The sequence below is a fragment of the Mus caroli genome, chromosome 14 (assembly GCF_900094665.2).
Source record: "Mus caroli chromosome 14, CAROLI_EIJ_v1.1, whole genome shotgun sequence".
Lineage (NCBI taxonomy): Eukaryota > Metazoa > Chordata > Mammalia > Rodentia > Muridae > Mus > Mus caroli.
Window position 1 is genome coordinate 16,224,848 of NC_034583.1, and position 23,112 is coordinate 16,247,959.

General features: G+C 41.2%; 1 protein-coding gene across 27 annotated transcripts in view; it reads right to left on the minus strand.

The window, feature by feature from the left end:
* Kcnma1 (potassium calcium-activated channel subfamily M alpha 1) overlaps window positions 1–23,112 on the minus strand; it is a 702,678-nt gene that overhangs the window by 176,651 nt on the left and 502,915 nt on the right. For all 27 annotated transcript variants that reach the window (XM_021182657.2, XM_021182666.2, XM_021182664.2 and 24 more), the window contains exon 14: window positions 19,708–19,863. In XM_021182657.2, coding sequence (XP_021038316.1) covers window positions 19,708–19,863 — 156 coding nt within the window. The remainder of the gene's footprint in view (window positions 1–19,707; window positions 19,864–23,112) is intronic.

A 23,112-nucleotide genomic window follows, 5' to 3' on the forward strand; every position in this document is an offset into this window, starting at 1 on the left:
AGAGAAATTCCATGGCAGCCTAAGGGGTCAGAGTTAAAGACAGGAAAAATTATGGCCATAAAATACAATTGGAGGCAGTTATAGGGGAAGCTTGTACATAATCAGGCACAAGATGGGCCTCCAAGTGTTTGGGTTGTTGTTGTGGTAATTAGTCTAAACACTATTTCCAGGGTCCAGATTCATCTAGTTAGTCTCTGGCCATTGATCCGATGACCTCACTAATAGCTCAGTCTCCATCTGTATTTGCTGCACAGATTCAATAGCAATATAGATGTCTATATTTAATTCAATTAAAAATAAAGTTTCAGAAAATGGCCCTGATTTGCATCCCTAATTTCTATTCAACTTTCCCATTTTAGGACACAGTGTTGACTGTGAGGACGAAGATGCTTGCCAACCCAGTCCCATTTTAGTGACAGCAGATTCTGGATACTTATGTCTCCTATCGCTGTACAATATGGCCTAATAAAGTCGAGCCAAAGAGACTAGATTTCATTTCAGAGCAAAGGGTTTGGTCGTAAAGTTTTGCTTTCTGGCTGAACAGAGCCATTGCAGCCTCAAGCATAAATTGAGCTGGTTTTAGGCATCAGGGTGATTGGGAAGCCAAATGGGTTATTTGTGAGCCAGGTATCAAAGGCAGAGTTGCTGGTTTATTGTATACGCATTGTTATCTGGACAATCTCTTGCCAGTTAGAGAATATTTTCACAGGAAGTTAGAAGTGACTACTATGCAGCTTCCTAGAGCAGGTTTCCAGCCACATCACAAAGCCATCTGATTCAGAGAGTGGAAGTGGCATTATACAAATTGCTGAGATATTTAGCTAGGCTTAGCAATTTTCTTTTGGGAGCAGGATAGCCACAATTCTGAGTACCCACTGGTTGGAGTAATGGAAGCAGGTAGTGGATAAGCCTGGGAAAATGCTGGCTTTGAATCCCAGCCTCATTGACCCTCAGCCAAACAGCATAACCTTGCTTACCTGAAAAATGAGGTAGCACTAATGCTTGCTTCTATGAAGATAGTTCAAACGAGGTGATACATATAGAACCACAGGGCCTGGCAAATGCATGTGGCATAGTCATACTGTGTCATTTATTGAGTGTCACTTTATAGATGTTCTATAAATGTCAGTGGCCACTGCGGGTGATGAGTAATAGTAATGACAGTGATACTGGTAGTGATAGGATTATGAAGATGTTTCTAGTGTTCAAATGAATGTAAGCCAGTGAGATGCTGGGCCTATGATTCATAACTTTCCATTACTTAGCTGCTGCTAGGAATGGCTGGAATAGCACTGATCATTGACTCTGGATTAAAGAGAAACACATTAGAACTCTGCAGAGGTGCTTCCAATTCTCCATAGATGTTCCTAATCACCCTGAGCACAAATGATGTTGAAAAGGGAGTTAGAAAAAGATGAAAGTCTCCCAAAACAGGAGACAGAGTGTGTGCACAGCCCTACTAAGATGATGCAGATGGCCTAACCTAGCCTTCTCTGCTATGAACAGTAACTAGGGAAGGCCAACCTAGGCTTCCAAAGGAAACCTGGACCTAACAAGTCCTTGATGGCCAGAATGAAATAGAATGAATCTGGGCTTAGTTATGATGCTTGCCCTTATTCTCAATAGGTGCTTCCTCTGCTTCATTTTTGTCTCTCATTTCTCCATTCAGAGGCCTTAGCCTTTACATCTAGCTTTTTTTCCTGGACTCATGTTGAACTGAAACCCAGCAATTCTTCACCTCACATGACTGGAATGCCAATAAATCAGCAAATTCCCAAACACTGTGGGTATTGGTATGTCCCTATGTATGTATGTTGCACATGTATGTAGTATGTATGTAGTATGTATGTATGTATGTATGTATGCTTGTATGTAGATAGGTTGGTAGGTACTCATAAATGTGTGTGCACATGCATGTATACACAAGGGGATAACCTTGGACATTGTTACTCAGATGCTGTCTACATTTTTTTTTTGAGACATGGTCTCTCAATGGCTTGGATCTCACCAAGCATCTAGACTGGTTGGCCACCAAGCCCCAATGTCTCCACTTCTCTAGAGATATGGTTGCAAAACATGTGCTAGCATGTGTCAACCCCCACACCCACTCCTTCTACATATATACTGCCTGCAAATATGTCTTTGTACTGTGAGTGTGCAGTGCCCAAGAAAGCCAGAAGAGGGCATTGGACCTCCAGGACTGGAGTTAAGGACAGTTTTGAGCCATCATGCAGATGCTGGATTATGAACCCAGGTCCTCTGGAAGAGCAATCAGTGCTCTGAAATGCTGAGCCATCACTCTAGCTTCCAGTTTCCTTTTATAAAAACTTGATTCTAGGGATTAGAACCAGGTACTCATCACTTGAACTATCCCCTGCATCTTCAAACACTATTATTTTATTAAATGCATGACAGGCTGCATTTCGAGGAGAGGCTGAATACTACGTAAAGTTAAAAATAAATGAAATTTCAAAAGCAACTCTGGTCAGCAACTTCAGCCTCTCCTGTTCAGGTAAAGTCAATATTGGACTGGCTTTGCCTTCTCTTCTCAGCTAAGGTTTGCAGGGTAGCCAACTCGAGACTCCTAGAAAGCAAGGGAGAACATATCTATTGCTACATGCCCCTTGGAGAAAGAAGACTCAACCCTCCCACCCTAGTTAGCTTACATCTAACCACAAATGACATGACTCCTAAGAAACTTCTGAAGAGCATATTTTTCTCCCCCCTTGTGTCATTTCTAGAGGGTTTTAGCCCATGTTACAGTTTAATATGCCTAGAAAACTGCCATACTGGCCTGCTTCCTGCAGCTGGCACCATGAGTTGATAGGGAGAGCTCATGATGATCAATATGGCAAGGAGGGTTGGTTTTATCCCCAAGACTCACTGGACTCATGAGCAAGTTCAAGTGGATACTGTACTTCAGTGATGGGGTAGGGAGTTGGAGATCACACCTATCAATCTGACTCTTGGGGAAGTGGCTCATTCCAACATATACCGACTTTTCCCTGTATGTTGAACTGAACTTACAGCAGCTGCACCTGCTGGATAGGTTCTCATTAACATGGAGGAAAGGACACTCAGCAAATCTCCACTGGTTCAGAGACCTGGAGGAAGGCCAACAGACACGCCTTGTTTTTACCAAATTAATACACAGATTAATACACATGAACCCTTGAGGAGGTTGGGGGCTGACAGAAAGGTTAAGGGGTTTGGAGAACTGGAACCTTTTAGGCTGATGAGCCATGCTACTGGCTGAAAAGATGCACTCAATCAGGAAATTCTTCAAGTCTGTTTCTTCCCACAAAGAGTTTAAGGAACCTCACTCAATATCAGTCATCTACAAAAATGGTGGCAACATAAGATGGTAAACATTATAGGTAGAGATGCTTCATGCCACCTTGCAGCATAGTTAGCTATCAGGTTTTGTCTGTTATCTTCTCTCATCAGTGACTCAACACTAACCATAGTCTTTAGTCCATTGCAAGGACAAGTCTAAACAGGACTTGTCGCTACCTGCTCCCAAGAAGGACAGAGTTTATGGACCAGGCATTAAGAGTTTTTATGCACTGTTAATTTTCCACTAACCTTAAGCTTCTCCTTTTATTTTGCTGGGCACATAAAGATTAGAAACAGAACAAGGCTCTCAAAATCTCACAGAAAAAAAATCACATCCTAAACTGGTCTGGCCACCTTTTCCACCTTGCCTATCTGCTTGACCAGTGCACAATATCCAAAAGGCCCACACTCCACAAGCTCATAGGAAGGCAGTGGGCTGTGGCTTGGATACCAACCTGATCTATAGATAGATAGATAGATAGATAGATAGATAGATAGATAGATAGATAGATGCATAGAAAAACAGATATATAAGCACTGAGACCTATGGATGATCCATTTCAATCACAGTTAGGCTGGATACCTAATTCCATTCTGAAAGAGGTACCAAGCCTCTTCCTTTGCTAATCTAATATAGGGAAAAGGAAAATACCCATATGTAATGGAACTGGCCTTCTTATTGGCAGATAAATGTTATCTGAATAAGGAGAGAAAAGCACTAAACCCCTAAGGAAATGAAAACAAAAGGAAATGTAAAGGAGTGGACCCATTGTCCTAAAGACAAATGCAACAAAAATGGACGCTAAGAATACGCACAGACTTGTGCATGAGTACCAGCTGATGGTGTGAAATATCATCCCGGTCTTATGTTAATGAACCCCTAGATCCCTGATGCTGAGGATGTTTTGGAAGGTTGTCAGAACACTGAGCTGTGAAGAGGTATGTCATTGGTAGTCTGTACTCTCAGGGTTTGAATTGCCTTCAGATCAGCCCAGAGGATTCCAGGGACACCATGGTAAACACATCATTGGCTTGGTGATATTTCCTACTATAGTTTTATTCCTTAGCCTCCTTGCTCTTATGTGCTGTTCAGAGTCTTGACATAGCTGCTTAAAGCATTCTGTCCAGAACTTATTGTCACATTTAGTTCAGGTACACTGTGTTCCCTAGATTTCACCCAAAACTAGAAACTCGCCTGGCTCTTTACGAACTGTTCTTGCTTGCCCTGCACATGTAAAACAAAGAGAACTTTGCCTCTTTGCATTACCATCTAGCATGTCAATAATCATTCTTTTGGAGGAACCCTTGAATTCATCCATGCTTTGCCATTGGCTATGGACATCAAAACTTGACAAGCTTCTTCTGGACAAGTGGCAACAAGATAGCTCCTGGGAGAACCCTGTGAGATGGCTATTTTAACTGGAAACCCATTTGGATGAGTACGAGAAATGTTGAGACATCAGTAAAAAGCTGTTGAGGTCAATTTAAATATCCATACAGCATCTTGAAAAATGACACTCCATAAAATCTTTCAACTGGGGAATTTTTTTTGTAGTTTTTATCATTAACTACCACATATATTTCATGACAACATGAGCAATGCAATCCCCTTGGTTGGTGTTTCAAGTTCACAGAAATACTGTTGTCCTATCTTGAGGACTGAAGTCTGTATACACTAGGAGATAGAAAGTGGATGGAATTAATTGTTTGAGTTAGAAATACTACTTTTTATTTTTTCCATATCCTTATAGACAGGTTGGTTTTGCCTCTTTGAGAAGGACTATGCCTCTGTGCCCACTGAATCTGCTAAATAAGAGGTCTTAGTAGTCACTCTGCATGCTGCCCCCACCCCCACCATCACTGTAACCAAATACCCAATAGAAACAAACTAAGAGAGGTTTGGCTTATGGTTTCTGGGGTTCAACCCTTATTTGTTTGGTTCTGTGTACACAGATAGGACTCAATAGTGGAAGAAACATACTATGGAGAAGTGTTCACTGCATAGCTGACAAGGAAGCAGATGATATAACAGGAATTAGCTATGGAACATACCCTCCCAAGCTCTACCCCCCAACCCCCGAGACAGGGTTTCTCTGTATAGCCCTGGCTATCCTGGAACACACTCTATAGACCAGGCTGGCCTTGAACTCAGAAATCCACCTGCCTCTGCCTCCCAAGCACTGGGATTAAAGGCATGTACCACCACGCCCGGCTCCTCCCAAGCTTATCAAGCTTTGATATTCCCAGCCTCTGGCCAAAGGTGGATAAGTTAAAGGGTTCCTCCAAAGAGAATGATTATTGAGACACTAGAATAGGTAGTTTTGATGGCAATGCAAAAGAGGCAATGTTCTCTTTGTTTTAGAAAGATCACAAAACCAACAGTGCATTTGCCATTGCCTCCCCTGATAGCCTCTAGTCTGATCTCAAGTCAATTCGATATCTGAAAGTAGCTACAATACTGTGGACAGAGAAAGCTCTAGAAGTATTCATGCTGGCTCTGGGAACAGAAAAGGGAATGATTTATACTTGAAAAGAATGGGGTAAATTAGAATGGTTTGTCCATTCTTTCCAGCTACTTCTTTTTCTGTCCTGAGCCCAAGCCACCCAAAGGGAACAGTAGCAGGTGTGACGATGTGAGCCAGAAGAAGGTTAAAGGAGGTAGGAGAGTCTGTCATGGGACCTTGGTCCCAGGAGAGAGAAAGTCAAGCCCTGTTGCTTTTTGCCTCTCTCTTTCTACTAGGCAACCCCAAATACAGCCATGGATGGAGAAAGTCTACAACAAAGTGAAATATCCAAAAATCTCATTGTTTCCTGGCTAGAGCATCAAGAAAGGACTGATGGAATCAAATACCATTGCAGAGATCAAAGAGAAGGATCTTGAGAAAACAGCCTCATAGAACAATTTATGAACTCCCAGGTTCACCCTACGTTGTGTCTAGGAAGAACCTACTCTTCACAGCAGATACTGACTTTGAGAATTAAACCATCATTCAGCCTGAGGCTGATACAGGACTAAGTCAAACAGAATATCTAAGACTTTAAAGAGAAAAACTGGAATTCACAATGCAAAGAAGTCTAGGAAGCATGAGCAGCCTAAATCAACCTCAACTAGATGCTGACTAAGACTTTAAAAAATCCAGTCGTGTCTGGATCTTTGCTTGAATTCACAGATGTGCATGCACACACATTAATGAATGAATAAATGAACAAGCAAACAAATAAATGTTAATAAAGAACCAAGTGGAAAATTTAGAATTGAAAAACATTGTCACTAAATATTAAATAGATTCAACAGAATGAAGATAGAGGAAAGAATCAATTAATTTAAGTACTACAAACATAAACTGTGTGATTTGGGCAATAGAAAAAAAGTATTTAAAAAATTCCAACAGAAAAAAAGGCATTTAAAAAATTGAACTAGGAAGTTTGAGTCTTATGGAAGAAAGAAAGGGAGAAGGAATAAAAGAAAAGAAAAAAAGGAAGAAAAGGAAAAGAAAAGAAAAAAGATGAAAAGAAAAAAGAAAGAAAACAAAAGATTCCCCATTCCTGGCCTGGGCATCAGGAGAACAGAGTGGTGGGGTGGTACAGGAAAGAATACAACTAAAACCCAGCTTCACCAAAAGGCAAAGCTAACACTCCAGCTCTCTCCGTAAACCCCAGCAGGATGGACCCAGAAGAGCAATGCCAACCCAAGCTCCTTAGAAAGACAACAGACACCCGGAGAAAAGAAGCCGCCCCTCCCCATGGGATCCAGAGAAAGCTACCTGAAGGTGCTAACATGGATTCAGAGGAGAAAGGGTTTTCTCATGACAAAGAAAGCAAGAACGGGTTTTTAAAGGGTTAGAAGAGAAGAACTGCTATCCCAGAATTCTATCTCCACAAGAAATATTGTCCAGAATGAGGCTGACCTAAGCCCCTCTCAGGCCAAGGAGGACAGTGCTGGTTGCCAGGAAAGGTTCCAAGGGAACTCCCTGTCAAAGCTGGCAGAACAGAAATAACGGGAGAGTTGGGCCACCAGCAGAATTCAGAAACACAGAGAGCATAAGCATTGGGATTAATACAAACGGCTGCATTTGACCATATAACATCACCAAGTATGTAACATGTAACACAGTACAGTACCATCTTTCTTTCTTCCTTTAGGAGATCATAAGGGGTGGGACTGATAAAGCTTTTATATTACATGTGAACAGGTAAATGTTAGTAGCCTAAGTTTGCTAGAGAAACACCACAGATAAAATACAGCACTAACATACTAACATTCTAGCATAAAAACAGACACTAATAATTGCAGGGCTCATCTATATAATGACGACATAAGATGTATAATGTTTATGTGCACAAATATTGAAAATGAGTATACAGCCTCAAGTTTATTAACAATCAATTAATTAAATAACCTTCAAGACAGTGTCCAAATAACCTCAAATAAAAGAGTAGAGAAGAGCATGAAGACACAGTAATCGATCATAATGCAATCAATAAAATAGTGAGAACAAATCCAAATAAATTGAATTTTTAAGTCATAATAAAACAGATTAATACAACCCATGGATTAACAAAAATTCATAGAGTAGACTTTTAAAACTGACCTACCTATGGGAGGGTATAAAAGGAAATAACTTAGAATTTAATGACATCGTTGCATTCAAATGAGACCAAAAGGGAACAGCTATGCATTTGAGGGGTGAGGGAATAGTTCAGCAGAGGGGGTAGACATTTTCTTAACAAAACACTGCAAATAAAAGGTTTAGAACCTATAGAAACAAATATCTGAAGTAGTCTTCAAAACAAAATTAACAAGAATAAATGGAGATGAAATTTCCTCAGAAAACAGTTAAGTCCATCAATAGTATAAATGTTCACAGATTAAATACCCCTAATCCAAACAACTCCAACATGCTCCAAAATCTGAAAAATGTGCACCACTGACATGACATCACAAGAAAAGCAAAAGAAAGCCTTCCTCCCCGAAACTCTCTCATGGGCAGAATCATTTGAGAACTGTATGCCTTTGGGGCATATGTGTAAAATCCATATTGAATGTAAGTGAATTCTGTGGTGTGGTTTGAATCTTACCACCAAGATAGCTCAGTATGCCTGTACAAATATTCAAAAATCTGGAAAAAATGTGGGAGGGCTCTTCTGACTCCACAGTGAAAATTAAGCAACACACTTCTAAATGATCCATGGCCCAAACTATAGTAGGCTGAGTCCATATCTGTATTAGTTTTCTCATGGCTGGGACAAAAATCCTGGCTAAGACAACTTAACAAAGGAGACATTGACTTGGGCTCACAGTTCGAGGGGATATAAATTGTATAGGCACTCAGAGTAACGGTTTGGCCGTTTCTTTTACAGTTAAACAGAAATTTGTCCTTATAAAACAGCAATCCTATTTCTATGTATTTATTCACACAAGCTTCCATACAAATATTTATTTCAACTTTTGTTGACCCCTCTCACCACCACACCCAAGAAACTAGAAGCAGCTAATTGCTGTGCCTGTTTCATGAATGAACTGATGAACACATTTTGGTACAGCCATAAAAATGCCATGTCATCGAGTAGTCAGAAGGAATGGAGTCTTGATATCTGCAACAACATAGAGGGAGCTTTACCAAAAACAAACAAACAAACAAAAACAAAAACAAAAACAAAAACAAAAAACAAACAAACAAAAAAAACCTCTGAAAGAAAAGAAGCTTACTGCATAATACCTCCATAAGACTCACCAGAAAACATGGGACTATAGTGAAAGAGAATGGAGCCCAGACCCTCAGAGGGCTTAGAGAGAATGTAGGGCTTGGAAACTATTCTTCATTCTATAGTGAGGTGATATATGGCCCTACGCATATGTGTTAAAATATGTGGCACTGGATGTGGATGGGAACAGTCATTCCTGAGCCTTCCTGGTACTACAACTTAAGGATTAAGAACAGCCAGAGAAATGCTGGATTTAGCAAGCAGATTTCTATTTATTTCACAGCTTCACCCTCTGCACTGCAAATTGTTTGAGTCACTTGAATTCATTTTTTTCTATGATCAGAAGAGGTTGGAGAGGATTAAGGTTGGGAGTATATTTTCTTCTAGAAGATACTCTTTTTGCTTTTGTTACACTACTTAGCCCTCTGGCTCTGGCTTCCCCTTCTCTGACATCTTCAATGTGCTGGAAACCTCCTGTACTGCACTCTGATGCCCTCACCCTCCCTTTAGATGGTCAAGACTGGGCTATTTAATCTTCCTTTCACCCCACCCTCTAAAAAAGCATATTACCAAACTCCTTCTGTATTTGGTTAAAGCACTTGACTTAAACAGAAAATCATTTGATATGAGAAGGTGTCATAATCTCAGAAAACATACATTCCTGGGTCATTTTCACACTAAGGACCACATAGAAAAGGGGGAAGAACAGGAGTTTCCTACCTTATTTTGAAGTTGTATCTATGTGTGTATGTGTGTGGGTGCATGCATGCCAGCTTGTACATATACATCCAAGTGCAGTGCCCACAGAGGGTATCCGATACCCTGATACTGGAAGTAAAGACATGTCCTGAGCTGCCTCATACAGGTGCTAGAAACTGAATCCACGTCCTCTGTAAGAGCAGCATGTTCTCTTAAATGCTATACTGTCTCTCTGGCTCGGAAAACTATTTCAGTTTTTATACTGCAATACTTTGACCAAGTTGATAGAAAATCTAGGGTACTACCTTTGCAAATATTACAAAGTAGTTTCTGTTTTTAGAAGCTATTGATAGCAATGTATATGAAAGTTTGAAGTGTTTGAAGTTGAGAAAGCAGTATATACCAGTAGATAGAGACATGAGCTATAATCGTGTGGTAAACTGGCTCTACCAATCCCCAACCACCTGGACAGGCCAAAATGAGAATCTTTAGTAACTTCTTGCTCTCAAAGAATAACAGAAGCCATTCATTTTCTTTTGGTCAGAGATCATAGCTTCTTTGCCCTTATAAAAATTTCCAGGTGCATTAAAAAAACATACTTATTCTCTGGTCAAATAAAAATTAATTTCAATAAAAATGTTTGCCTTGGCTAGAGGGATGGCTTGCTCAGAGTTTAAAAGCACTCGATGCTCTTGCAAAGGGCCTGAGCTCCATTTCCAGCACCCATATTGGGAAGTTCACAGCTACTTGTAAGGCCAACTCCAGGAGATCTAATACCCTCCTTTGTCTAACTAGCCTCTGCAGGCACTGTATGCATGTAGTTAAAAACACAGACCATCAGATGCACACACAAAAATATTTAAAAAACCAAAAAAAGAAAGAAAATAGATAATTAAAGAAAAAAATGTAAACTTACAACCCCAAAAGGGCTATGAAAATGAGCAGATTCAGATAATCTAAAGTCCATGACAAAATACCCATCATATTGATTCAATGGCAACTCCTGGGTCTGTACTCCTGCATGCAGAGTAGTTGCCCAAAAGTCTGAAACTCCTCCTCACTGTTTTGCATGGTATGGCTGTACTACTAAGCAGCAGAGTTAAGTGAATATGAAGTTATATTCTGTATTTCTTGCTTGAATTATTACAGTGATGTGGAAGGAGGAGGAGAAAGAACAGGAAGAGGAGGAGAGGAGGAGGCAGCTGGAAGAACATGGAAGCCAGCTGAAGCCTGTGGTGTCTAGGTGTACATAGGAACATATGCAATCAGTTAATAGTTTCTGAAAAGGCTCAGTTGAACATCAACAGGCTTGATCAAGGAGACAGTCCTCGTTTCATATCAGTGACAACATCCTGGCAGATGATCGGGGCCAGAGAGAGCCACAGTTTCTCCTGGGTTGTCATATTAAGTCTTGACTGTTGTGGCTTTTGTGGCTCCACACTCCCTGAGCATGGACTCAGTGTGTGTTATGTAATCTTTCTGCCCTGCCTTCCCCTTTGTTCCGTCGATGCCAAGAGCTAAATAAAAGAATCCATATGCGATTACAGCTATAAAACCAAAAGGAAAATATTAGATGAAAATATAACATTTTGGGGTTTCTAAGTTTGTTTTACCTTTAATGCTAGGCAGACAGTTTACACAAATCATTTTGCTGCAAAGTAAAGAGTAATGAGTTAAATGTGTTCCCTGTCACCATCAATCATGTAGGTTTGCCTTTGACTGACCGAGCACATAAGACACATGAAATAACTTTCTAATCGTGTTAGAGGGAGGGGGTACAGGAAGACGGAGAGCGAGCTGAATCTTCTTGATTTTATTCAGAGGTTCCAGTGACATTTTCTGGCAATCTTCTTACACGCGGCACGGCCTTCTCTTTGCTAATAATGTTTGCCTTGAGAATTTGTAAAGGTCTGAGAACTCTTTAATTCAATGTTCTAGAAATTACCAGGGCCATAGGGGAATGGAATCCCCGTTAATAGCTCACGGCTTCCTTCTCTCTTTACTTGAAATAGTTTGCATGGAAGCTACTCAACTTTAAGTTGGGCATGAGAGATCGTGGGCAGAGATGGTGATGCTGGAGGGGGCAACATCTTGTGGCAAGGCCTCTGATCTAGAGAGACTAAAGTAGGAAGGAAAAGAAAAAAGGATACATGATGGTGTTGGCCCAAATGGGATACTGAGATTTAGTAAATGTATTTCAATTTCAGGGTGTTTATTTTGATTTGTGAATTTAAACAACACAGTGGCTCTATTTTCTGGCAGTCAAGATGGTTTCTAACCAAATCTAAGCAGCTTCTTTGCAAGCCTTGCCAAGATTATAAAGCTTTGCATCTCAAGCTTCTATGCTGAGAGGAAGCTCTTTAATTGGGCCAGTGAACCACATACAGTAGCAGAGGAAGACATTTCAGAACCCAAATCATACCAAATTGTAAGTCCCTGTTAGTCTGGGCCCCACACCCAGCTATCTAGACTGGCTAGGCTAAGCTCAAATCCATTCATTCATTCATTCATTCATTCATTCATCCATACATCAATGCATTCAAGATGTATTTACAAAGGTCCCTGCAAGTAGCCCTGGCTTCCCAGTACCTCCATTTTATGAAGGAAAAGAAATAAACAAGAAATAATACCATCTCGGAAGAGTTGACAAATGGACAAAGCCATTGGAAATGTAAATGAGAAAAATACCTAATAAAAAAGAAAAAAGGAAAAAAAAGAGAGAGAGAGAATGAAGGAGACCTGTGTGTATGGATTGTGTGGGCCAGAGTGATGGAAATTTTTAAAATGAAATTCTGCTATGTTACCACATGGAAATCTTATTACCCTAGGGAGAGAAGAATATCTACATACTTCCTAGAGAACAGAGAGACATGAGATATCTGCTCTCTAAGAAGCCAGCAGAGCCCCAGAAAATGTTCTAGACTTAGTTTCTTCCTGATTGTCCTACAACTTCCCAGAGAAGCAATTGAATTATCAATTGCCCCTTAATAGATAGTATCCTGTTGGGGATGCTGGCACATCCTGTAATCTTAGCACTCAGAAAGTAGAAGCAGAAGATCATGAGTTTTAGGCTATACTAACCTAAATTATATAGTAAGACCCTATCTCAAAAACAGACAGACAGACAGACAACACAAAAGAAAGAGAGAGAGAGAGAGAGAGAGAGAGAGAGAGAGAGAGAGAGAGAGGAAGGAAGGAAGGAAGGAAGGAAGGAAGGAAGGAAGGAAGGAAGGAAGGAAGGAAGGAAGGAAGGAAGGAAGGAAGGAAGGAAGGAAGGAAGGAAGGAAGGAAAAAAAGAAAAAAGAAAGGAAAAAGAAAACCACACAGGCATGACAGATGGCCTATATGTACAAGGTCTTAGATTAAGAGCCAAAGTACAGAGTTGAAGAGATGGCCCACTGACTGATTGCTCTTCCTGAGTTCAATTCCCAGCAAGCACATGATGGTGGCTCACAACCATCTTTAATGAGATCAGATTCCCTCTTCTGGTGTGTTTAGAGAGAGAAATAGGTACTCATATACATAAAATAACCCTTAAAAAAAAAGATCCAAAGTACCAAAAAGAAAAAAAAGAGTTGATATACAAACTTTATAGATAAGAGGAGTTTAATATTATGGGATGTAAAATTTCCAAAGATGATTCAGAAACAATGCCAATTCTCTGACTTAGAAAATAAGTAAGGATTTTTATGGTACCAATAATGTTCTATTTCTTAATTTGTACCATGGATACATGGGAGTGTTGTGATGATGATTAATGTTTAACAAAGTAAACATTTATTACAAATGCCCTTTTCTGTTTGTGTATTAGAAATAAAAGTTTCCTTATAACCCTTTCATAAAAAAAAACAGTCTGATGTTTTTAAAGATGGCCTTGCTGAAAATTGTTATTTTGAGCAAAGGCAGAAGGGTTTGGTAGAAATCAAACATCTACTTAGAAGAACATTCTAGATGGAGGGAACCCAGCAAGTATAAATCCTAAAACAATAAAGGGACACAAGGTACAGGACAGCGCTTGGTACACTGGGGTCAACAAGATCACAGGAACCTGACTGCTTAGTACCTGTTAGCCAAACTTTGGTTTTGAGCCAATTGGATGATGTCGTAGATTTATGCAAAAGGTTGACATGATCTCATTCATGTTTGGGAAAATTGTTTGAGAAAACAAACTAAATCTAGACTTGTGAATCGAGAAGGCTGGTAGCCACAGAAAACATAGTGGTTCTTTGGATCGATCAGTAGGAATGAAATTGGTGGCAAGTACTCAGACTTTTCACCTACTTCCAGGTCCAATCAGGGTGTCAGGCTGAATTGAATATGGTGTTTGAGGAAGGTTGGGATGGGGAGCCAAAGATAACCCTAAAGGATAGTATTGGGAAGGATGGCATTGCCAGTTGTGGATGGTGACTTGGGACAGGGCAGGCTCACAGGCAAGAACAGGGACTAGCTTCTGGAAATGCCAAATCTGAGAGGAGATATAGCATTCAAACGGGAATGCTGCATGACAGTTGCGCCAATATTGCTGAGTGGTGGTTGGAGGCATAAATCTGTGAGCATATCTGTCTATTTAAATGATATTAAAATATTAGATATTCCCAAAAAAGCAAGGGTAACTCCATTGGTAACTGTGATGACATCCCATTCTTATGAAGCCACTTTTACTTTGACTGGCATCACCCATGGGTAGCAGAGCCAACAACATTTGTTTATCACGATCGTCTCTGTGGGTTTCAGTTCCAAGACAAAGAAGTCTTTCTTACCATTGTCTCCTTGACCCCAGCCTTATCAGTTGCAACTCTGTCCTGACTAGAGATCCTGACAGTCCCCACACTCCCACAAGAGGATGCTGCTGACCTAGAAATGGGCTGTCAAATTTATGCCCAACCAGAAATAAGAGTAGGTTGCTGTGATAGATAGTTTTGTTAACTTGACTGGGTCATGATGTTCCCAGATATTTGATTATTGTTCTAAACAAAGCTTTGAAGGTATTTCTGGATGCAATTAATATTTTTGAGGTGTCAGAATAAGGGAGATTATGTTCCTTCTGTGGGTGGGTCATATCCAGACCATCAGAAGCTGTAATGGAACACAAACTAGGAGTCATTAGATATCTGTTCTCTCTGCCTTAACTAGGACTGAAATCTATACTAAGTCTCCTCTTTCTCAGGGATTCAAACTTATTGACACCATCCCTGTGGCTCTCCAGCAGCTCCAGTGCAGGCATTGTAACAAAGCTTTCATGCCAAGTGAATCAACTTGCTCTAATCTAATCCCTTGATTACAGACAGAGAGATAATAGAGGCATGCATTGATTAATGATGGGTGCACATCTGAAGAAGTCTCTAGTGGGAAATTTCATCATGCAAACATCAAAGTATGTATGTATTCAAACCGTAAGAAGAATAGACATCACTACATGATACGGGACTCCTACCATATAGGTAGTCTGCCAGTGAATGAAATACCATTATATGACACATGGTTACATGTACATATGTACACATTCACACATCACATACACAGTTAGTTTGATTTTTCCAGATAGCCCTACTTCTTAAGCCAGTCCTCCTGAGAGCCCAGGTCATTCTTGATCTTGTCACAGTCTAACCTAAGTCAACTTCTCACCTGTCTGATGCAATGACTCTGACCCTTACAGATCTAGCCAGAGAGAAAGGTAAACAAGACTTATTGGCAAGAGTATGTAAATATGTGTCCATACATTTCCCATCAGAATAGAAGCTTCCTGGATCTTACCAGTGATTCCAAGACATAAGCTTGTGTGTTGCTGGAAATACAATTGGGATATATGTGCCTCTGAAATCTCAAGTGAATCAATGGTTTCTATAAAATGAAGCCAAGAAACTAAAGCTACATAGTAAGGTGGCTTTACTTGCTAAGGAATCATCTCATCCTTTATTTCATTTTGGTGGCCTTGGGGACAAACTTGGGACTGATATCTAGGGTTTGTCAATTCTAAGCTACCTTCCTGTTCCTTTTTTACTGCATACTGTCTGCCACTATAAAGTGACACTAGTGACAGTGCCATGTGTATGTAGGCCATTAGAAGAGTAAAAATAATATAGGCACAATATTAATTTCAAGGCTTTAAAAGTAGATAGAAATCAGTATATTTGGACAATTATTCAAAGGTCTATATTTCCAGCTCCTAAACCAGATTATTTTTATACACGAACTTATACAAACACAAAGCAGTGCATAAATACAACCCAAACTAAAGATACTAAAATGATTCACTTTAGTCGGGCATGGCTGTGATAAAATATCATGATCAAGACAACTAATGAAAAGGAGCATTTATTTGGTTTACATTGTCAGAGGGAAAGTCCATTATGGTGGAGAGGCATGGCAACCATGGCAACCAGAGCTGGAAGCTGAGAGATCACATCTTAAACTGTGACCATGGAACAGAGTTGGCAAATCAGAAGGAGCTGAGTCTATGAACTCTGAAAGCCCATTCCCCAGTGCCATACTTCCTCTAGCATGGCTGCATCTCAAATAGTGTCACCAACTGGGGACCAAGTGTTCAACTATCCAAGCTCATAGAGAACATATTCTTATTTAAGCCACCACACTAACACTACATATTTTCTCCATTCTCACCGTTGGCTTCCTGACAAAGATATTGCAAATTACATGCAATGCTACATAGTATACTCTCTCGCATGTGTGTGTGTGTGTGTGTGTGTGTGTGTGTGAAATGAAAAAAAATCAGCATAGTTTGTTTCTTCCAGTAAGAACAATAGCTCAATTCATAAAATGGAAGGTCAATGTCCACCATGAAACTCTTCAGGCAGAAGAGGAAGTTAAAACTGAACAGACTAAAAACAACCCCCTCCCCCAAATCAGTGGTCTCAAAGTGTGGCCTACTTATTGAGGGCTAAGGTGATGGCAGACAGGCTAAACAAGTCTATTGTCCTGGTCTTTCCAGAAGACATTAAGGAGACTCTCCCTGAAATCCGAGAGGCCAGTGAAAGGAGATCAGAGAGTAGGGAGTAAACAGAATGTCCCAGGCCAGGAGATAAGTCACAGGCACCAGAACATCTGCTGGCTCTGAGTAATGGACATCAAGGGTGAAAATAAATTTGTGCTGGGAAAAAAAATGCTTAGCTTGCCTTGCAAACAGCCACAGAGCTATAGAACCCCTGGGTACCAACTTAGGCCTCTTTCAGAAAGGTATTGGATGTGTGGTTAGTGTGTATTTATAAATGCCAGCGCATCCTAACAGTAGGGGAAACACACTGATGCATAAATGGACTAGATTAAGGATGAACAGCCATGAGGGGGAAACCAAAAGGACAAAAATGTCTACAGTAATAACCAAAGCCATAGAATCCATCACTCCTAAAAAGGTAAATTCCAAACTATCCAGGTCAATTCAGAGGTGACATATCTAAATGAGGACGAGGTTTTAGAATGTAATGGGTTAGGGGCCCCTAGGTTCAGGTCCTTGAGAGTGATGGGTACAGGGAAAAGCAATTATTCACATGTATTTTTTTTTCTCATCTTCAATCCAGGCCCTGTTTGTGCATCCTACATTCCAGTCGTATCCCCTTCTTCTGCTAAACCTTACCATCTTCAGTTTTGGTCTTGGACTTTTGGTCCCATACATAATAACAGGCTCCTATGATAACTGTGGCGCTTCTGCCTGTGACACTTATACAGGGTTAGAGTCTTGTTTAGCTTACTCCTTTAGCAGAAGCAAAGTATAATATTTCCTGTAGAACTAGGAAACAGACACAACCTGCCCAGAGCAAGGGAGAAGGCGAGTCCACATCTCCCTTTGGCTTCTAGAAACACTACGTTGTCCCAAAGGATAAAGTGCTGCCAAAACCGGGTCGGTCATGTGGAAGTGTTGAGGAGTTCTCTACCACAGGATGTGGGGGTATTGGGGAAGGAAGTTATTTCTGTAAACAAGAATCCATTTACATATTCTCTTCTCCACCTACACTCATCCCAAACAAAAACATGCAAACGCTTTGCAATAATATAGAAAACACACGAAGGAGTATGATTTTTCCCAGGTCCTCAGATGGTTCTAGGACTGAGGGAGAAGCATACACAGATGACAACAGAGAATAGTAAATGCATCAAATAAGATTGGCCCTACTCTAAATGTTAAAATATAGGAAAAAAAGGGCATGTTATTGTAGGCTATGCCTTTGGCAAAATCTAACACAAAGACCACCTCCATGTCAAAAGGTCATATCCAAAAAGCTGCCTCCAAACATGGGAGAGCTGGCCCTGGACAGAAATAATGCAGTCATGTAACCCTGGGAGGCAAATGTGTTTCCACTTATACCAGGGCCCAGTTCAGCCTCTCCCACAGGCTCTTCCTAAATAGTAACTTGGCAATGGGATTAGCGGAGCTGGAAGGAACGTCCTTGGCTTTAGAGGTGAGGCCTGTCAGGGTCCTGAGGAAATTCAGGCAGAAGTTGTCCCTGCTGGTAATAACACTGTAGAATCAGTGTCATATCCATTTTATTAATTTTCTTGACAGGCAGATCTAGTTACCATGCAGGCACCACAAAATCAAAACATACGCATGTCAAGTGGCCCCATCTGTGGTGGGGCTCTGCCAAGGCCCATGTCACATCAACACAAGGAAGGCAGAATCCCGTCCCTCTGACCATGTGCTGGGTCCTGTGAGCAAACCTCTGGTGGAAGAAAACCACCAGGGCTCCACAGAAAGAGCCAGCGCGGTTCTCCCGGTGACAGTTCGTTATCCTAGGTCTGGCCTCCTTGGATTGAACAGACAAGTCCTGGGAGACACATGGCTACATCTGGCTTTGGTGTCCCATCGCTAAACACAGCCACACAGACCTCCCTGTGACTCCCATTTCGCCTGCATTCAGTTTCATCTATGCAGGACACAAAGAGACTGGATTAAAGAAGACATCTAGAGGCACGCAGTAACTTTATTTGTAACTGCGTTTGAATTTGAAGTTCTGTTGAGCTGAGGACTATGGGCACAGAGTAAGCATGAGAGAACATATTTTCAATCAAGTTGTCGTTGACTATGAACACTGCTACAATGATGACAAGCAGGGTCCAACAGGAGTTATTCTCTAAGTCATACTATGAGAACTACAGTGCCAATTACAATTGGTTAAGCAATGCCAATGGCATTGATACAAAAGTAAAGATCTAACAGACACATTCTAGCTCTAAGTAACACAATTCACCGATGTAGTGTGCCACCTTGACTGCCTAAACCCACACTCTAGAAAATTTGCTTGGTCAGCTACCTAGATGCAGAGGCACTCAAGGCCCTGGGTCCTAGAGAACTGGATGGGTTCATTCTCTACCCCCACTAGTTGGTCCAGCAGCCATCTGGAGACTGGGAGTGGCTGCCCAGAGAGCTCTGACAGGGAGATGAACACATCCAGACTGCACGTCTCTTGGGGTAAAGACTCAGTTCATCTTTTCTTTCTCCATTCAAATAGCCACGGCATGTCAGCCTTACTGGCCTCCTTGATTGTGCAGAAGTAAATAAATGAATTATGTTGTTGGGGTTTGGGCTTCGGCACAAACACATGGTCTGCATTTATCCACACAGTGAGAGGTCCACCAGCCACTTGATATAAAAGAAAATGATAATTCTTTTCTTTAGGCACTCTGGTGCCATATGGAATGTATATAAATCATATTTTTGTTTTAACAGCGGAGGCTTTGTTGATAGATAAACATGTGGTTTATCTAAAAAAAAGAGAGAGAGAGAGAGGATTGTGCTTTGAACAATCATTTAATGGCCACGGATGTGCCAAATAAAAATAAAAACATAATTTTGAAAGGAGCTGGCCTCTTTCCCAAATCTGTAACAAGGAATTTCTTCTCAACCAGAGAAGTTAAAGCCCGTCGATCTGTTTTGAGTTTAAGCTGTGCTGTACTCAACCCCACGACAAATGGAATCCTAGGCTAATGTGCTCTAATAAGACAAGACGTTACCTTTATGAATGACCTCATAGAGAAGAGATTGGCAAGCATTGTGGAGAGGCCTTGAGCCAGACAGCTCTGGGCTATGAAACCCAACTTGAGCTCTGCAAGGCATATTGCGTCATCACCCTCTTTCCAGTTCCAGCTGGGGATGTTGAGCAGATGGGCCTGTGGGAATAACAAGAGGTATGAGACCCTGTTCTGCTCCATGTCTGAGTGTCTGAAATCTCTTCTTGGAATTGCTGCATAATCCAAAAACACTGGGTCATACAAACTCACCCTTTCTTCCCTCTGCCTGGGTCTAAGGACTCTTCTATACTTCTGGTTCATCAGACTTGGGCTTCTTGGCAACATTGCTTCTACACTCACCAGGCCCACATCCTCCTCTCAAGTTTGCTGTTTAGCCAGATTCACCCCAGAGGGGATTTTCCTCTTATGAGACACACCAGCCCCCAGCATTAAGAAGTTGAGTTAGCTTGCTTTTAAAGTGGCTCTCAAGTATCTCTGATTGCCAGATGCCTGTGTGTCTGTGTGCTCTTGCATTTTTTTCCTGCCTTCCCAATAATCTAGATTAGTGATGTCCCAAACTTGAGTGGGTTCCTGCATACCGTGCAATGTGTACAAAAACTACAGGTTGCTGGTTCCCACCATCCTAAGTTTCTAACTGAGTAGATCTGGGGTAGAGTTGGAGAACCTGTAACTCTACATGTGAGAGGAAATGCTGCTTCCCTGAAGGCCACTGTGCAGCAAAGATAAAGACATCCTACAATCTCTCTCAGATGGACTCTCTTATGGCACAATTAGGTCAGAGCCCAACTCCCAGGCCCTGAGGCGTGCTCACACAATTATTTGCCAGTGGCATGCAGTGGAGAGTTGTACATGGCAGAGTGAGGGAAAAAAACTGAAATTCAGGAAGTTCTCTAGTGTTTGGGGATTTACAAATAACAACAATAATAAGAGAAGAGAGTTAGAAGATCTAGATGTCAGGCTAGATGTCAGGGTCAATACTTACATCCAAAAATATTGACTATATAGGTTTGAAACAAGAAGACAGATTTAAGAGAATGTAAGAGAGAAAGAGAGAGAGAGAGAGAGAGAGAGAGAGAGAGAGAAGGAGAGAGCAGGGTGCAACAGTTAAGTGTGTAGTTAACTAAAACCTCTATTAGAGGCTATGGGATACATGACACAGAAAGCCAAAGCTTGCTTGTTATAGTCTCCAGAGCAAAGGGAAAAGACCCTTTATTCTATAAGAATAGGCCATGTTCATTCCACAGGATTTGATTCAGTTTTAACAGTCAAACTTGAAGAGTGAAGTGACCAGTTGGATAATGACCAGAGAACAATGAGGACGACGAGAGGAGAAAAGTGTTCTGGAAAAGATCTCTTGAGAAACAGTAAAATTATCCAGAAATGCTCAAGATACAGAGGGACATCCTTGGGGACATAGGATGGTCATCACATCTGGATGCCTCAAGTCCTGCTATGTCGTGATTAGCTTCAAGTCTAGGACGTTCCTGATATATATTAAAAGGAAGCAAAGGGGTTTGGCTTGTCTGACAAAGGAACTTTCTAAGGATGAAATATGTCTAATAAATAGAGAATACTACTTTATGCCTAAGACTTAGCATTTTTCCAAAATGCTATAATAAATCATGCTTTACAGAGGAAATTGACCCAGAGTCTTCTAAGTACCTGTATAGTCCAGGAGTCTATAGCTCTGAAATTATTTCTCCCCACATAGCAGCAAACTGGAGCAGCAAAAGAGTCTTTCCTTCACTTGTGGAACAACAGAGGCCAGTTGCAATAAAAGGATGAATGACTCCATTGCAGAAACAAAGAGCAGAGCCCAGACCTCTTTGCTCTTCTTGGAGAAACCCCAGTCTTATGAAATGCCTGCTTGCAAAATCCACCTCTGTGACAGTCTCCAATCCAAGCCAGCAGTGGTTACTGCTGGAAGAATGACTGCTTGTTCCCTAACCCAAGTAAAATAGGCCTGTGTGTGGGCCAAAGACAGTGTGATTTGTGTGGAGTTGAATAGCAGAGGGTCTTCTGCATATCACACACTGAATGTCAACAGAGAGCCCCACCCTCTCTCTCATTACTTTCCCTATTCTTCCCTGGCTTAAGATGTCAGCTTTTTCATTTTACTTCCTTGGCATAGTATAAAAGACATTCATCTATGTGGAGAATACTCTTATGAGAAGAATGATCAATTACATCCAAGTAATAAACAAGAGATTTGGGTGGTCTGGTCTCTACAAAGACGCCACATAGCCTCCATGCCATTTTCAAAGAAACAGTGACAACCTTGAAGACAGTCTGTCCTATCTCCATGCCTTCCAAAATATGTAGTTCTGACATGTAAGCCATGGGTCCCTTATGTCCCTTGGGTCCCTTGGGCCCCATGTGGAAAGTCATACTCATTATAAGCTTCCTATGTCTCCTCTCATTGCCATTGTATTTTCTCCAGTCATGCGGTGGCAGGGAGCAGGGATGAAGTGCCAATGACCATGAGGGAAGGCTATGTGCAGGAAGCCAAGAGCGGATATTGACCCAGGAAGTCTAATTTTTTGTTTTTGGAAACTTTATCCCCTTTCATTTGAGGGAAATTGGCTCTGTTTAAAAAAAAAAAAAAAAAAAAACCCACACACACACACACAACTCAGCATTTCTACCCAGGAATCCAGAGGCAAATTCTTTCTAGCTTGGCAAAGAGGAAAAGCAGGTCCAACATTAACCGCACCCTCACTCCATTTATGCCAGCAGATCATCCTCCATTTCATGGAGAAGAACTATGAAAGTGTGCTGCTTCAGGAAGGCAGGAGAAATGAATTCTTGTCACATTTCCCTCTCTTGCTATACATTCAGCCTTGGAGAAATACTGTGAAAAATGACAACGTCTAAGGATGGAACAACAATAGTACTCTGTAGTCTGCATCTTCTGTCAATGTCCATCCACTAAAGGACCGCATACGAAGAGCTTCCTTCATCCCTGGGGTGATACTCTCTTAGGAGGAAGTGGAGCCTTTGGGAGGTAGAATTGAATAAAAACTCTCTGGGTCATTGAGAGCATTGCCTTGTAAGAAGCTAACAGGGCACCAATCCGCCCTATCTGTTTGGTCTGATGGATAGGAATCGATCCAGTGCTTTCTATCAGTCTCTCCCAGAATGGTGACTTGCCTCATCGCAAGCATAACTAAACAAGGCCAACCCATCAAGGCCCACAGCCTCCAAAAGTTTTATGGCATACATTTGGAAGAGTGACAGAAAGTTGCCCATGAAGATTTGTGCTACCAAGCTGACAGAATCTGGAATCATCCAGGAGACAAGCTTCCGGCCATGGCTGTGAAGGATTATCTTTATTCTATTAGTTAAGGTTGGAACCCCCACCCACTGTGGGTGGTGCCATTCCCTGGC